Raw genomic sequence first — 16558 nt, forward strand, 5'->3', positions numbered from 1 at the left:
GTGGTATGTTGGTTAGGTATCTTTGAAAGGTTTGGTTTATGTGTAAAAGGTTGAAAGGGTGTATTTATAGGTTTGTTTGTGGGAAAACTATTCAAAATTCTGTTAATTGATATGTGACCATTAACTATTTATTTAAAAAGTGGAGACAAACTAATTAATGGTGGTAGGAACATTATATATTCAAGAGTATACCTTGAACTGAAAAGATAAAAATAGTATGTTTTTTATACAATAAATAATTAAAATATATTATTACTTTTTATTGCTATTTGAACACGCAGTATATGATTAATGTACTCGGTTTTTTGTGTGATAAAAGTTTGGAACATTTATAATTATTGAAGTAATGATATGTGGTTGCATATACTCCACATATAGCTAATATTAACCGAGTGGCATATTTACTAGTATTTGGCCTAGGCATGAATGAGAAATATTGTACAAATGCATTTTGTTACTATAATTGAGGATTTTGCTTGGTTAAAGCAATACTTTGTGATAATTGATGATGTTGGCTAAAATATGGAGATAGGCATCTATTAAAGAGATTACACAAATAATTTATGGTAGATGAATGCCATTTTTTGGCTTTTTTAAGTGTTCTATTATCTTATATATAGTCCACTTTGCAAAGCTACAAATCAGTCGTTGATATCGAGGGGAAGAATAGAATAAAAGTTTGAAAAGTCAAAACTAAGTTTACCCCGGATTAATGAGTTTGTTGGGTGATGATTCGTATAAAACTGATATTTGTCCATACATAATCAAATATATTTTGAAGTGCTGTACTTTACAACATAAAATATGTTTAGTTGTGTTCAAATAAAAATTGGTCATGTACAACATGAAAAATTGGTCGTCGATAATTGATGTTTTGTTATTTGCAACGCCCAACATCTAAAATAGGGCATAATTCCATTTCTAAACTTCACGTATTCCACAAACACGAATCTACGGAAAAATCGAGGTTATTATTAATATTTGTTTTTTATTGTGTGTGGGGATTCTTGATACCTGAATTCATTAATTTTTTTTTTTCGAAAAGCAATAGATTTATAGCATGAAAAGGATCAAGCACGAGCTCGAACAAGTACACGAATATAGCCCAGTTACAATTTTTTAATCTGGAAATCAAAATATAGTTATAGTATCATCGAACATTTTTTATTATATATCACTTTCTTCATAACACGCGGTTTGAGTCAAGAGCAAGCGTCGATTTATTGGCGTCTTAACTGCCGTTTAGAGCCTAAATTGAATTCTATGCAGGATTTAAAACCCATGAAAATTTGATTCTACCATTTTCATGGCGTCTCAATTTTTATTTTTATTTTTCTTTTACTATTTTTTTTTTTTAAATTTCCTACTTATTAGCCGGAGGTCCACTCGAAAGCAATCTCTTTATCCGTCGAATAGGAAGAGAGATGACTTTCTCTACTTTTGAGAGTGTTTCACTCTGGGTGGAGAAATGACTTGTTTTTATTCTCGGATAGGGGAAGGGTTGTCGACATCTCACCTCTCCCATACACCACTCATATGGTATTGAGTGTTAAAGCTAACTTTGATTTAAAAGGTGCTTGAACGAATATTTAATTTGTAGTTTGTACCACAAATATAACCCCTTTCTAGTGTTAAAGCCAACGTTGATTTAAAAAGTTGTATTTCCCTCTGTAAGTAATTTTATTTTTTTTATCTTTCACATAGGTACTATTCCCATTTATATAAAAATGATCTTCATTCCTTTTTGCATGTTATTAATTATTAATTATATCTATATATCTAAATGCTAAAGGGCAAGTGAATAGGAAACTTTAGAACCTTTACAAACTTTTTCCAAACTTTTTAATTCTTATAACTCAATCACATTCTCTATAAAAGTTAATTTCATAGTTATTACAAACTTACCTCAAACTTTTCACATTTCATAATTTACCCATAAAACTTCTCATTCATTATAAATCGTCCACAAAATTTTTACTATCTACTAACTATTTATTATTATTATTATTATTATTATTATTATTATTATTATTATTATTATTATTATTATTATTATTATTATTAAATCAATCACATAATTTTCCACTTTATTATTGTTTAACTTTTTTTCTTATTATAAATTTATCTACGTACCTCATTTTTTAATAACTATTCTAATGTTATTATATATATATATATATATATATATATATATATATATATATATATATATATATATACACACACACACATATATATTAATATATAAATATATAAATAGTTTGTACCAATCGTTGATGTACGTCTCACTTTATTGATTGAACATTTGGATCTTTTCTCTCGACAAAACGAAAAGTAAAACAAAAAATGATGAATAATTACTTTCACGTTTGTTACAAATCAATCACATAACTATTTTTGGTCCTTCCTCGACAAAACGGAAAAAAAATTGATAAATAATTATTTTCTCAATAATTATCTATGTAATTAATGTTAATCAAGGGTGAAGAACCGGCGCAAAGCCAGGTCTCTCAACTAGTTATATCTATATATCTAAATGGTAAAGGGCAAGTGAATAGGAAACTTTAGAATCTTTACAAACTTTCCCCAAACTTTTTAATTCTTATAACTCAACCATATTCTCTATAAAAGTTAATTTCATAGTTATTACAAACTTACCTCAAACTTTTCACATTTCATAATTTACTCATAAAACTTCTCATTCACTATAAATCGGCCACAACTATCTACTAACTATTTATTATTATTATTATTATTATTATTATTATTATTATTATTATTATTATTATTATTATTATTATTATTATTATTATTATTATTATTATTAAATCAATCACATAATTTTCCACTTTATTATTGTTTAACTTTTTTTCTTATTATAAATTTATCTACGTATCTCATTTTTTTAATAACTGTATATATATCTTTATATATATATATATATATATATATATATATATATATATATATATATATATATAATAGTTTGTATCAATCGTTGATGTATGTCTCACTTTATTGATTGAACATTTGGATCTTTTCTCTCGACAAAACGAAAAGTAAAACAAAAAATGATGAATAATTACTTTCACGTTTATTACAAATCAATCACATAACTATTTTTGGTCCTTCCTCGACACAACGAAAAAAAAAATTGATAAATAATTATTTTCTCAATAATTATCTATGTAATTAATGTTAATCAAGGGTGAAGAACTGGCGCGAAGCCAGGTCGCCCAACTAGTTAATCCTAAACATACTAAAGGACGTATCAAAACGACAACCCACCCCCCATTTACACTTTTAACCCCCCAATTATAACCAATTTACAAAAGCTACACCAAAGTACAGGGGGTAAAACATAAACTCTCTTAATTAAAATAAAAACTCCACCCAAACACTACGACATCTTGTATTTTCCTGCTCGCCGCGAGTTAGATTTTACCGACCACACCCTTAAACTCGGAATTTTTTTATGAACACAACGAAACTAACTACGTTCGAAACGGACACTTTTTAAAATACGCTAAACACAACGACAACCCGTATCTTGCTGCTCGCCGCGAGTTCAATTTTTTCGACAGCACCGTTAGACTCGAAATAATTTTACCAACATAACGAAACTAACTACGTTCGACACGGACACTTTCTCAAAAACGCTAAATGCAACGACACCTAAAACGGGTCTTAACACATGGGTCATTTCCCCCTGTACATACACAACGATACGTTAAATATGAATACGCATGCCAAAAGCCCCCGCTGCATCGCGCGGGCCGGACCCGAACTAGTATATATACTAATAAAGGTGAGAAATTTGGTCGTTTGGTGAGTGCCAAAACGACAATAGTTCCACCCCCATTTCACACTTGATTTTTCATTCTTCCCCCTCAACTATAACACCTTACAAAAACTACCCCAAACTGCAGGGGGTTAAACTGTCAATTTTGTAAATTAAAATAAAAACTCCACCCACACACTTCGACAGCCCGTATCTTCTTCCTCGCCCCGAATTAAATTTCACCGAGAACACTGTTAAACTCAAAATAATTTTATGAACAAAACGAAACTAGATACGTTCGAAACGGACACTTTTTAAAAAACGCTAAGAACAAAGACAACTTGAAACATACTAAAGGACGTGCAGATTTTTGTCGTTGAATCAACATCAAAACGACAACCCACCCCCCATTTACATTTTTAACCCCTCAACTATAACCAACTTACAAAAACTACACCAAAGTACAGGGGTAAAACATAAACTCTCTTAATTAAAATAAAAACTCCACCCAAACACTACGACAGCCCGTATCTTCCTGCTCGCCGCGAGTTAGATTTCACCGACCACACCGTTAAACTCGGAATTTTTTTATGAAGACAACGAAACTAACTACGTTCGAAACGGACACTTTTTGAAATACGCTAAACACAACGACAGCCCGTATCTTGCTGCTCGCCGCGAGTTAAATTTTTTCGACAGCACCGTTAGATTCGAAATAATTTTACCAACATAACGAAACTAACTACGTTCGACACAGACACTTTCTCAAAAATGCTAAATGCAACGACACCTAAAACGGGTCTTAACACATAGGTCGTTTCCCCCTGTACATACACAACGATACGTTAAATATGAATACGCATGCCAAAAGCCCCCGTTGTATCGCGCGAGCCGGACCCGGACTAGTATATATATATATATATACTAATAAAGGTGAGAAACTTGGTCGTTTGGTGAGTGCCAAAACGACAATAGTTCCACCCCGTTTTCAAACTTGATTTTTCATTCTTTCCCCCTCAACTATAAACACCTTACAAAAACTATCCCAAACTGCAGGGGGTAAAACTGTCAATTTTGTAAATTAAAATAAAAACTCCACCCACACACTTCGACAGCTCGTATCTTCCTCTTCGCCCCGAATTAAATTTCACCGAGAACACCGTTAAACTCGAAATAATTTTATGAACAAAACGAAACTAGGTACGTTCGAAACGGACACTTTTTAAAAAACGCTAAGAACAAAGACAACTTGTATCTTCTTGCTCGCCGCGAGTTAAATTTTTCCGACAGCAGCATCAGACTCGAAATAAAATATTATGAACAAAACGAAAATAAGCACGTTCGAAACGGATACTTTTTAAAACACGCTAAACACAACGATAGACCGTATCTTCCTGCTCGCCACGAGTTAAATTTTTCCCACAGCACCGTTAGACTCGAAATACTTTTATCAACAAAACGAAACTAACTACGTTCGAACCTGACATTTTTTAAAAAACACTAAAGACGACAACACCCAAAACGGCGGCTAACACATGGGCCATTTTCCCTTGTGTAAATACATAAAGCTACGTTAAATATGAATACACAGGCCGAAAGCCCCCCGCCGCATCGCGCGGGCCGGAACTAGTTATAATCATATTTACCTCTTAAGATTTTTATATTATGATTATTGGTTCAAAAGTAGACCAAAACTTTTCTCTTCCATTTACTGAAAGAGTAATGCTTTGTAAAAAAAACAAAGAAACTGAGCGCCTAGAAAACTTGCAGCATATTACCGAAGCTAATTAAGATGGAGTGATGAATAAATGAGAGAGATATAAAGATTAGCAGTATTGAGAAAAATAGAGTAATGGAAAATTTATTATTTTAAAACAAAATCAATTACTGATAAGAACAATTTCTACACCACAGAAGAATATATACAATCTAAGTGAAAGCAGTCTGAAACCCATATTCTGTACAAAGTTTATTCCATCTGTGCAGCTCAAAACAGATGCTATATCTATATCACAGCAAACACCAAGTTACTTGCCTATTAGCATTAGCATTTAGCATTAGCATTAAAGCATAATTACAAAGAATTTGATGGCAAAACGCTTGAAAAATACAATCCATAACTAATTACCTTCAGATTTGTAATTTATGTCTACTACAAACTATGGTTAAATCTATGACCAACCAAAACGATAGTCAAGAACGTATACAAGAACAAGGGAGAGTGGGTAGAGCACGAAAGCAATGAAAGATGTCCAAAGAGGAAACGTTGTACGCAAACTGCCAAACACGCCCATTACAATGCAAACAATCACAATAACAAGCACTTCTGATGTAAAATCCCATGTCAGCCCTCGCACGTAAACAAGAGCTAAAAACACTGATAGGCAGAGCAAATTATTCATCGTTGCTGCCCCGTATAACTGCAAACAACCCATTAACATATCATCATGAGTCTCTTTTATGTGAGTGATCTTTAAGGCAATATACTTTCATGATCCATCTTAAACCCTTATTTAGGCACTATGTATAGTAATCGTATGAAGGTTTTAAAAAAAAAGAGAGAGAGAGAGAGACTAACCTCGGAGAAAGTTAAAGAAGTGGATCGTTTCTTTTTGCGGGAAGCAAAAATGATTGCAGAAACAGATTCACTGGAGTTGGTTACTAAGGGCAAGACGATGAATGAGATGAAGAAAGACGGGATACTTGTGGCAGTAGAAAAACCATCAACGGCATCTACTAAAGGATCGGCAAATACAGCAGCAACAAGTGTACCCAGTAATAATAACAGCACCGCCTTTATTGTGGTCCCACGTACGTCATGATCTACACCGTTCCCATCATCATCTTCGCCGCCTTCATCTCCCAAAAGGTAATGTTCTCTTTTTGTTTCCTACATATGCATCAAAATGCTTTAGTATATACAAACTGAACACGTTAAGCCCCGTTTGGTTCACGAAGTCCCAAGGGAATTTGATGGAACTGGAATTGAATTCCAGACCGCTCCATACGGTTGACATATTTTGGAAGGAATTAAATTCCTTTGAATCTTGAGATTCCGTCATCTATGGAATGTTCATTCCAAGATGTTGATGGATTTGAATTCCTTCCAACATTGATTTTATGAAAAATCAAAACAACCTCGATACACTTTGACTCGCGTTTTCACACCACGTTTTTGCCGCCCGTTTGCACAGCGCGTTTTCGACGTTTTTAATTGAAAACGCGAGTCTGAAAATGAAAACTAAAATCAGAAGCGTAAAATTTATTGTATAACTTTTTAGTTATTTTTATAAAATGGAATTCAATTCCATTTCGTGTCAAAAAAAAAAAAAAAAAAAAAAAAACCAAAAAACAAACACATTTTTTCACAATCCATGGAATTTATCAATTCCAATTCTTTCGGATTCCAATTCCTTTGACACATTCCATTCCTTCCAAAAACATTCTTCCAACCAAACAGGGCCTTAATATCATCAACAAGAGAAACATACCTCGTGATAGTCATGAATATAGTTATTTGAGTTGCCAGCAATAGGAGAATCTATTTTAGCACGTCTAGCTTCTTCGAGCCAATTCGAAACTCCAGTTATAAACTCTTCGAAATCTACTTCATCATCACCAGATGTGTCGAATTCCTTCATAAGTTTACTAACAGCATCTTCTTCATCTACTTTTATATCAGTTAACTGCATTCCCACAACTAGTGCTCTTAATTCAGACTGTGACAGGTGTCCATCTCCATTCACATCAACCGATTTAAACAGTCTACAAATAATCAATGTCAAAGGTTAGTTGTGTGCATATGATATCTAGCAAATAGTAGTTAAACTGTAACTCAACTGACTTGTATAGAACTTCTCGGTTCAGTTGGCCTCGATTATCTACAAGACCTCCATTTTCATTCGTGAAGTACTTAAGGAGTCCAGACCTAATATGCTTACACTTCGCAAAAGCAATGCGTCTCTTCTGTATACTCGGTTGATACACCTGCAAACGATTATCACGCATAGTCATACTACAATAATAAGAGAGTTGATATTACAGGGAAAATATCAGTACTCCAAATACCTGATAAATGCAGTATGCAATTAGAAGAAAAATGGACATTATGAGGCCAATTAAGACCGCCAAGTGTCCTCCAGAAGCTGAATGTGTGACTTGAGGAAATTGCACAACTAAAAAAGGTAGCACCGAAACGGCCATTATCATTGCAGAATAGCTTGTCCAAATATCAGTACTCACACCAGAGCCTGCAGTACAACATATTCAGCAATATAAACTATCTCGATTTTTTTTTACAATTTGTTGTAGTGACTCATCAATAAAGATTTAGTTGCCGCATATTAGAAACAGAGGATAATTTATGATATGTTTATGCATGCCAATAGGTGTGACATACCTACTAAGCTGAATCCTTTTGTATCTTGATTATCTACAGCAATTGAGTTCTGTAAATCACATTTGCCTAAAATGATACATGATCCCCATACAACAGTTAGAAGCATAACTGTTGAACCAGCTAATAACCCGATGCCAACAGAGACTTGGTCTTGAGCTGTTTCGGTGCTTCCAGATAGTCCAGATACTATATGAAGTAAACCATGCAATATAATACAATCAGCTGTTAAAGCATATGCAGGGCAAGAAATTTCAAATAAATCTTATTTAATTTTATGTTAAAAAATAGTAGTAGTATTTATTTAGTTCAGACAGACCCACAAATTTCCCACTGGGCAAATGGCCAATATCATGGATGATAAGATAAGATAAGAACTAATAATGATGTGGAGTGTAAGAGAGGTCCCAACAGTGAAATACTTACTCCCCAGGACTAACTGTCACATTAAGACCACATCAGCACTTCCTTCCCAACACTAAACTCAGGACTAAACACTACCAACAATGACATACTTCCTCAAATAATATGGAACCCACTATATTATTTAATTAATTAAATGTACAACTAAAGAAACAAAAGGTACCACACATATAACCACACTCCCCCGTCCACAAATCTACTTGAAATGGACATGGAAAAGGACTAAAGGCTGGACTAAAGGCGTGGTTATTTGCTGCCAACAGCGTCCTCGTGGACTAAAGGCTGGACGGGGTGGAACAACAAACTGTTGGGACCTCTCTAAGTTAAACATAACCAATACACTTATACACATTTGTAATGTCAGGCCTCAGGAGACAACCACTTTTGATGATGTCATAACAAGTATCTTATTTTACTACAAGATGACTTTGTATTGATAATTTAAATCAAGAGATAATGATTAATTAATTTTAACATAAATAGTTACTACTATAATAGAGTGAGTAAGAGTAACTTAGCTCATCTAGTCATGGTAATTTATAATATCATCAAGCTACCAACACATCATATTATATTGTGGAAAACGAACGATACTGAAGAAGCTTTTGATGGATAATGAATATTTAGCAGATATTGTGCACCGTATTCAATACTGAAAGGGAAACTATACTACTAGTATACTTAATCTCCACTTATAATATATTACTGTACTGTATATATCAAAACAAATAACAAACAGGCCAGGAGGGGATTATTTTCTACGCAGATGAACGCATATAGACTATTTTAAAGTTGTTTAAAATATTATATCACGAATTGTCAATATATAGATTTATCAGTTATTATTATAATCACGATAACAAACCGCATAAAAATATGTAGACACGTTACTTTGTAATGTACGTATAAAACAATAAACAGAAGAAAAAAAAAAAAACGAATATGATATTATAATCAGATAAATAAAAGGATTGAAGAATAAAGATAAATGACATAACTGAAAAGTAAACGATAAGATATACATACATGGATACATGCACCTTTACAAGTCATTATAAACTGCCACTAGTTCAAAAGTAACATATTCAATAATTTAACGCGTTCGTTGAGGCAGCCGAATATTAAGACAATTCGAAACGTTACTTATATAGTCAACTCACTTAATAACATCCTAACTCCAATTTTTATAATTTAAAAAAATAAAATAAAATCAAGTTGTAATACGGAGTACATATCAATTCAAGTATCGAGTATTTGAGTACCTATATATACGTATATAATATGTACGTATAGATTGTGAATTAGTACCGAGAATGAGCAGAGCATCAGGAAAAGCACCGAGAACAGGAAGAAATAAACCGCCGACGATACCTGGGCCTAAAATCTCCAACATTAGCTCACTACCGGCGGATAAATAAGTAGCAGCGAGAAACATTAAGTAACCGTAAACTGAAATCATGAATAAATTTCCTAAAACAGTGGTGGTGCACGGTAAGAATCCGTACGTCTGATTACATAACTCAATTTCATCTGTTGATGACGATAGTGAGAGTAACGAATCGTTAACGCCGTCATCAATTAGACGCTCGGCGGTTACGACAGTGACGGAAATGAAAAGTGTGAGTAGAATTAATGAATTGTGAGCCATTTTTGACGGTTAGGGTTTCGTGTGTGATGGATAATTCGTGATTTTTGTGATATATACCAGAAACAGAAAGTAGTTGCCATGAGGTGTGACAGACCGTGTAGGAACCGCGTGAAGAAAAGGATATATTTTTTTTGGGAGACGAAGAGAATTTATTTATTTACTTTACTATATTTAAACATACATGTAGATAGATATAATACACATATGGCCGGGCCTATCATGTTGTACTTTTTTATTTGTGCAAATTTTTTTTTTTATTTATAAAAAATTAAAGTTGTTGGTATAGAGTAATTGATAAGGCAATGAATAGACTTTTTTTTTAATAAATTCATCACTATTGATGATTCCCCGTGATCTTTGATAGTTGTCTCAGGTTCGTAGTGATGCTCGTCAAATATGGTTCGTCGTGATGTCTGTTAAATAAGTGTGGTGTAGTATGACTGGAATGGTTAGATCATTTGTTACGGGCAGTTGCAAGCGTGGAGCATCTAGTTGGCATCGAAAAGGCGAAAAACACCCACAACGACATTGTGGGGCGATGTTCAGTGGCGTAGCCACATACAAATTAGGTGGGTCAATTGACCCCACTCAAAAAAAAAAGGGGGACTCTTGTTATATACTATTAAACATGGGGTATAGTTTATGGAATATGTAAATTTACACCATTCAATTTTATCCAAGACCCCACTAGTTCATTCAACAAAACGAAAATATTCAATTCAGTTAATTTTTTGATGCTGGGCCTAGGATTCGATCCATTAATCACACAAACATCGTAGAGGGCAATTATATTAGAAGATAACTTGATTTGTTATATCGGTACTTAATCATGTCTTATTATTTATAATTTTTTGGCTTGTTTGTTTTAGTGTTATTTTCTGACCTCATTCCTCTAAAATCCTGGCTTCGCCACTGGAGATGTTCATTCCGTTTTTTTAAGTGTGGGGCGTAAAAACCAGGCCATGTTCAACGAAAGTTGTTTCTGGTTTGAAAGCTTGTGATTGGTGAGGGAAAATATTACCTTCATGTTTCTTTTATTTATTTGTCTATTTATTTGATTTTAGTGTTTATAATTCATTATACGGTGTTTATTTTTTTATTTTTTATATGTAAGTATAATATAATTTATCAACTAAAATCACCAACACTTTCTACAATACTACCATAACAAACTCCTTTTCCCATAACATTGTCGCTAAGTTAAGTGATCTCGTACTAACTAAAGGACTTTCACTTTTAATAACCAAATGAAAAAAGTCTTCAAATACGTCACTCATGCTACTTCTTTAGTTGTCGCCCCCTATAGGGATGCACACGGTTCAGGAATAACTGAGAAACCGAACCGAAAATGAGAAACCGAGCAATCCTGAATCGAATCAAAATGTTTCGGTCCAATCCTCGGTCCACATTTTGCAAAGTTTTCGGTTTTCGATCGGACCGAACCCGAAATAACACCAAAAATAAACAAACCGAACCGAAAATATATGGTTCGCTCATCGGTCCGACTTTTAACTACAAATTGAAACTTGGGATAGAACCGAACTAGTTTGGTTACATTTGTACCATGCACACCCCTAGCCCCCGACCTACTTGCTCATTCGATGTGGGTTTTCATTTTGATCCTTTTTTGATCCTTTACCCCACCATGATCAATGAGAATGGATGTGATTTTGATCCTTTACCCCACCATGATCAATGAGAATGGATGTGATTTTGAAAGAATAAAACTCCTAACCTTACTTCATAGAAACGAGGATTATTTTCAAAAATTCAAAGTTGGAGAAGGTTGTAATTTGACTGGTTGTTCTCTCATTTCAGTGCTCATCAACTTTTTCATCAAATAAACTAAGATGAAACATAGGAATCGGTTGATGATTCAACATCCTTTATTAATTGTGTATATAACGGAACGGTCCGCACGTTGATGCAGGTACATTTAGGTTGTTGTGGTTTTGTAGTTGTTTAGTTGGGAGTCATAGTCTAATATTATTCGACACCATTACTGTTTGTGTGACGATCCGGAAAATTTCGACTTATTTTGAACCAAAACGATAAATGTTTCCGACATGATAAGTAATGAATTATGACAAGTTTTAAAACTTTTGAAAATGAGGTTTTATATAACGGTTAACCACCATGTTTGTCCGACGATTCACGAACGTCGTAACTTATGATAATTATATAATTGTGTGTGTGTGTGTGTGTGTGTGTGTATATACGGACACATGCGAATAATATTTATATACGAAATAATAAAAATTTACTATTGAGTGATGCAGTTTCGAATTAAAAAGTTTACGTATATAATCGTTTTATTTTTATGATGTATTTTTTTTAGTTTTTAAGAAGACACGAAGTTAAATCAAAAAATGTACAAGTTGTAAAGCACAACGTACAACAACGTAACTTAAATAGTTGAATCGAAATTAATTCATTTACTATTCATATGAATAGTAAATGAAACGAAATTAATTAATTTACTATTCACATGAAAGCGACATGATAGAAATTATTAATTATAAGTTACATAAAATACCCCTGAAGTATTTAATAAATACGACTTTTTAAAATATTAAAGTTCGTTAATTCGTTTGAATTAAACGAATTCAATAATTCACGATAACACAGAATGATTAGCAGACTAGTACGTACACTCTACGTCGAACGTATATAGTAATTTTATAAATAAATGAACATTTTTACAATTAGTTTTATAAAGCTTAAGACCAAAATAAATATATGTATTCAATTATAAAAAGTGAAATATTTTTATTTATACTTTTACCCGTCAATTATTAGCAACAGAGTACAAAATACCGGTCCGCGAAAACTGTCGGCAGATATTACTGAATGTTAATTGTCACGTTTTTATTTTCTATATTATTATATTATATTTATATTATTATATTATATATATATATATATATATATATATATATATATATATATATATATATATATATATATATATATATATATATATATATATATATATATATATATATATATATATATATATATGATCAATCCTGCCGAACCATTTCACAATTCAATCTATCTCTTTATCTAATTCACATACTCCATAGTATATTTATTTTTATTTAATAATAATTATTATTATTATAATTAAGATTAATATTATTATTAATTTTATAGTTAGGAGTATTATTATTATTAGTATTATACATAAAATACTACGATGAAGTTCTGCTCAAATGATTTCAAACCGAGTTTTCAAATAAGTCAAAACTAAGGAAATTATGGGTTATAGCTATGGAGGTTATGGGTAATGTTCGTGGGTATTGTTCGCAAGTCAAACCTAGTGTTTATCATCTCCATTGGGTCTACGTACTTTGCTGCAATATTGAATCACAATATTGATATGTGAGCATTCATATCTCATCTTTTATGTATTAATAGTGTATTCATGTCTAGTGCTCGAGTATATATGTTTATGCATGCTTGTATGCTTTAATTTTTTCGTTAGATAGTTTATGATGAATTACGAATTTGATACATATGCTACTGATATAAAGTATATGATATGCATGTCGTAGGAAAGCTATCGAAAAATTAATAACTTTTCATTTAGAAATCGCGTGATTTCGATGAACGGATTAAAAGATATGGTCAACTGAATTATGTTTGACGTTAATTGAAATTGTGTTTGAAACTGTAAATTAATATTTAAACAACTTGTCTATGAGATTGATAAATTGGATTTTTAGATATTACTAATCGAGTAAATGAATTTCTATATAAGGCACGTCTCGTTTTGTTGAACAATTGTCAAAGTTGACTGTCTTATCATGTTTTAAAACTTTATAAACACTATAATCTGATTTTACAAGTATTGGAAAACTATGTGAAATAATAAAATATTTTCGATTGCCATGATAATTCAAATATAATATAGCTCCTGAAATAAATAATATTTTAAGTTTGATAAATTATAAATTCGTTCAATTATCAAGACTTATACTATGTTAATATAATAAACATGTATAGATTTAAAGATCATATTGGGTTAGATTGACTTTTGAGATGACTTTTGTTAACTTTTGCATGTCGGTCTCGAGCATTAGGATTTGATACACTATGACCTGACCTAGCTTGTTAGACAGTTATTGATTAACATATACTAATATAGGTTCGTGAATCCGAGGCCAACCATGCACTTGTTCAGTGCTGTCATATGCATAATTGCTACGAAATACAGTATAGTGAGTTTCATTTGCTCCCTTTTTAATTGCTTTTTCAATCTATATTTTTGGGCTGAGAATACATGCACTTTATTTTAAACGCAATGGATACAAGTACATACTAAATTCTACACTGAGTTTGAACCGAAAATCCCTTAGCTTTGGTAACTAGTAACTGCCAGTTATAAGAACTGGTGGGCGCGAGTAGTTGTATATGGATCCATAGGGCTTGACATCCCCGTCCGTTCCAGGTATAGAGACCCTAGCCTGAACTATAAAGCGGACGTATGCTATTTGAGTTTAGTACACGCTGGTTTGCGTGTATTGTACATGTTGGTTGCATGTATGTTATGTTGGTTGCATGTATGTTAAAACAGGGGTACTTATTACGTTAAAGTTTAGTTACCAGGGTGCTCAATCTTGTAGAATATTTTGATAAACATTTCTGGATGAAACAACTGAAATCTTGTGATCCACCTTTATATACAGATTATGCGCAACACTAAAACTATGAACTCACTAACCTTTGTGTTGACACTTTTAAGCATGTTTATTCTAAGGTTCCTAGAAGTCTTCTGTAGTGACCCGTCCTAATCTATCTGGACGAAGTCTTCAACAGTTGGTCCCATTGCAAGGTTTTGACCTCTATATGCCATGAACGACTCCATGAAATATGAGCAAATGCACAGCGGAAGATTTCTTTCATACCTGAGAATAAACATGCTTTAAAGTGTCAACCAAAAGATTGGTGAGTTCATAAGTTTATCATAAAACAATAAAATTCATCATTTTGATAGTCCACAAGATTTAAATGCTGCATGGTACAAATGGGCCCGAATCCTATACCCACCTGTAATGTACATGCGATATCTTTTAAATACAGTACACCTTTCTCGTGTACGAAATCATCTTTCATAAATCTTAGTAACCGTACACATATCTCGTGCACAAAAATAACATACACATAACCTGTGTATAAAATCATTCTCTCAATACATAACATTCACTTTTCATTGCTTTCATAGCTTGGTTTGGTAACCGACCTTAACATATAATGCGCATAATAATATCCCCAAAACAGAACATCTCGTCTGTATAATAATCATATAAACTTCGAAGTACTAAACACTACGCCCACTAGCCCTTCCGTCTAGTGAACATTCTGGGTGGGGGTGTTAAACCCGGTAGCTACCTTTAGGATTCGCGTCAATTAGGCGTGCACTAATTCTCAAAATTAGTGATGTTCCCTAATTCTTAGGTTACTAAGCAATAATAATCAGGGGAAAAATATTCATATCAATTGTGGCAATTATCACGTCCACATAATTCAATGGTGGCAATTATCACGTCCACATAATTCATTCGAGGAATGTTTTGCTTGTGTCTATCTCGTCAAACATTTATAAAAGCATTTCATGTATTCGCAGTTCAAAATGTATTTCAAAAGCATTTAATAAAGCAGTTGTAAAAGTATCGCATGTATTCTCAGTCCCAAAAATGTAAAGAGTAAAAGGGAATCAAATGAACTCACCGTACGATATTTTGTAGTAAAAATATGCATACGACAGAACTGAACAATGCAAGGTTGGCCTCGGACTCACGAACCTATTTCATTATATATATATATATATATATATATATATATATATATATATATATATATATATATATATATATATATATATATATATATATATATATATATATATATATATATATATATATATATTAACACATATAATTGTGATCGAACAATATATTTATTATTAGTGATATATCTGTTATTTTAATGATTTATGAGTTCCATTAATAACTTAAATATATTTATTTTATATATCTTACTTATTATAAAATAATAATAGAGTTAGGTTATATATATTAGATATATTTTTATGTAACTAATATTTATTTGGTTAAAATAATACTGATAAATGAAAAGTCGTAATATCTTTATAATAATATTAGTAGTTAAAATAATAATAATAATACTCATAAAAATAATAATAATGATAATAATAATAATAATAATAATAATAATAATAATAATAATAATAATAATAATAATAATAATAATAATAATAATAATAATAATAATAATAATAATAATA

At 32.0% G+C, this 16558-nt stretch overlaps 2 protein-coding genes across 3 annotated transcripts in view; one reads left to right on the forward strand and one right to left on the reverse strand.

Moving 5' to 3' along the window:
* Positions 1-5644: 5644 nt before the first annotated feature.
* Positions 5645-10414, reverse strand: LOC139869963 (sodium/calcium exchanger NCL-like). 2 transcript variants are annotated; one of them, XM_071857816.1, is made up of 7 exons: positions 9909-10414; positions 8181-8366; positions 7850-8031; positions 7626-7768; positions 7273-7546; positions 6360-6671; positions 5645-6201 (listed from the first exon to the last, which is right to left on the reverse strand). In XM_071857816.1, the coding sequence occupies exons 1-7, from the start codon at positions 10246-10248 to the stop codon at positions 5953-5955; spliced, it is 1686 nt and encodes a 561-aa protein (XP_071713917.1). In that variant the 5' UTR covers positions 10249-10414; the 3' UTR covers positions 5645-5952. The 2 variants fall into 2 exon arrangements, with proteins under 2 accessions (XP_071713917.1, XP_071713919.1); XM_071857818.1 differs by lacking the exon at positions 9909-10414 and adding an exon at positions 8764-8772 and having other exon boundaries at positions 5650-6201.
* Positions 10415-10684: 270 nt separating this feature from the next.
* Positions 10685-16558, forward strand: part of LOC139871243 (glutamate receptor 2.1-like) — a 74491-nt gene continuing 68617 nt past the window's right edge. The window contains exon 1 of the mRNA XM_071858974.1: positions 10685-10881. Coding sequence (XP_071715075.1) covers positions 10685-10881 — 197 coding nt within the window. The remainder of the gene's footprint in view (positions 10882-16558) is intronic.

This window comes from Rutidosis leptorrhynchoides, chromosome 10, assembly GCF_046630445.1.
Source record: "Rutidosis leptorrhynchoides isolate AG116_Rl617_1_P2 chromosome 10, CSIRO_AGI_Rlap_v1, whole genome shotgun sequence".
NCBI lineage: Eukaryota > Viridiplantae > Streptophyta > Magnoliopsida > Asterales > Asteraceae > Rutidosis > Rutidosis leptorrhynchoides.

Bases quoted from the DNA above. Each gene is read 5' to 3' on its own strand.
- LOC139869963 (XM_071857816.1), bottom strand. From the start codon at position 10,248: ATGGCTCACAATTCATTAATTCTACTCACACTTTTCATTTCCGTCACT. The intron at 7,547-7,625 runs GTCAGTTGAGTT...GATTATTTGTAG, and splicing joins AACCGAGAAGTTCTATACAA to ACTGTTTAAATCGGTTGATG. The intron at 6,202-6,359 runs GTTAGTCTCTCT...GGTTGTTTGCAG, and splicing joins CTTCTTTAACTTTCTCCGAG to TTATACGGGGCAGCAACGAT.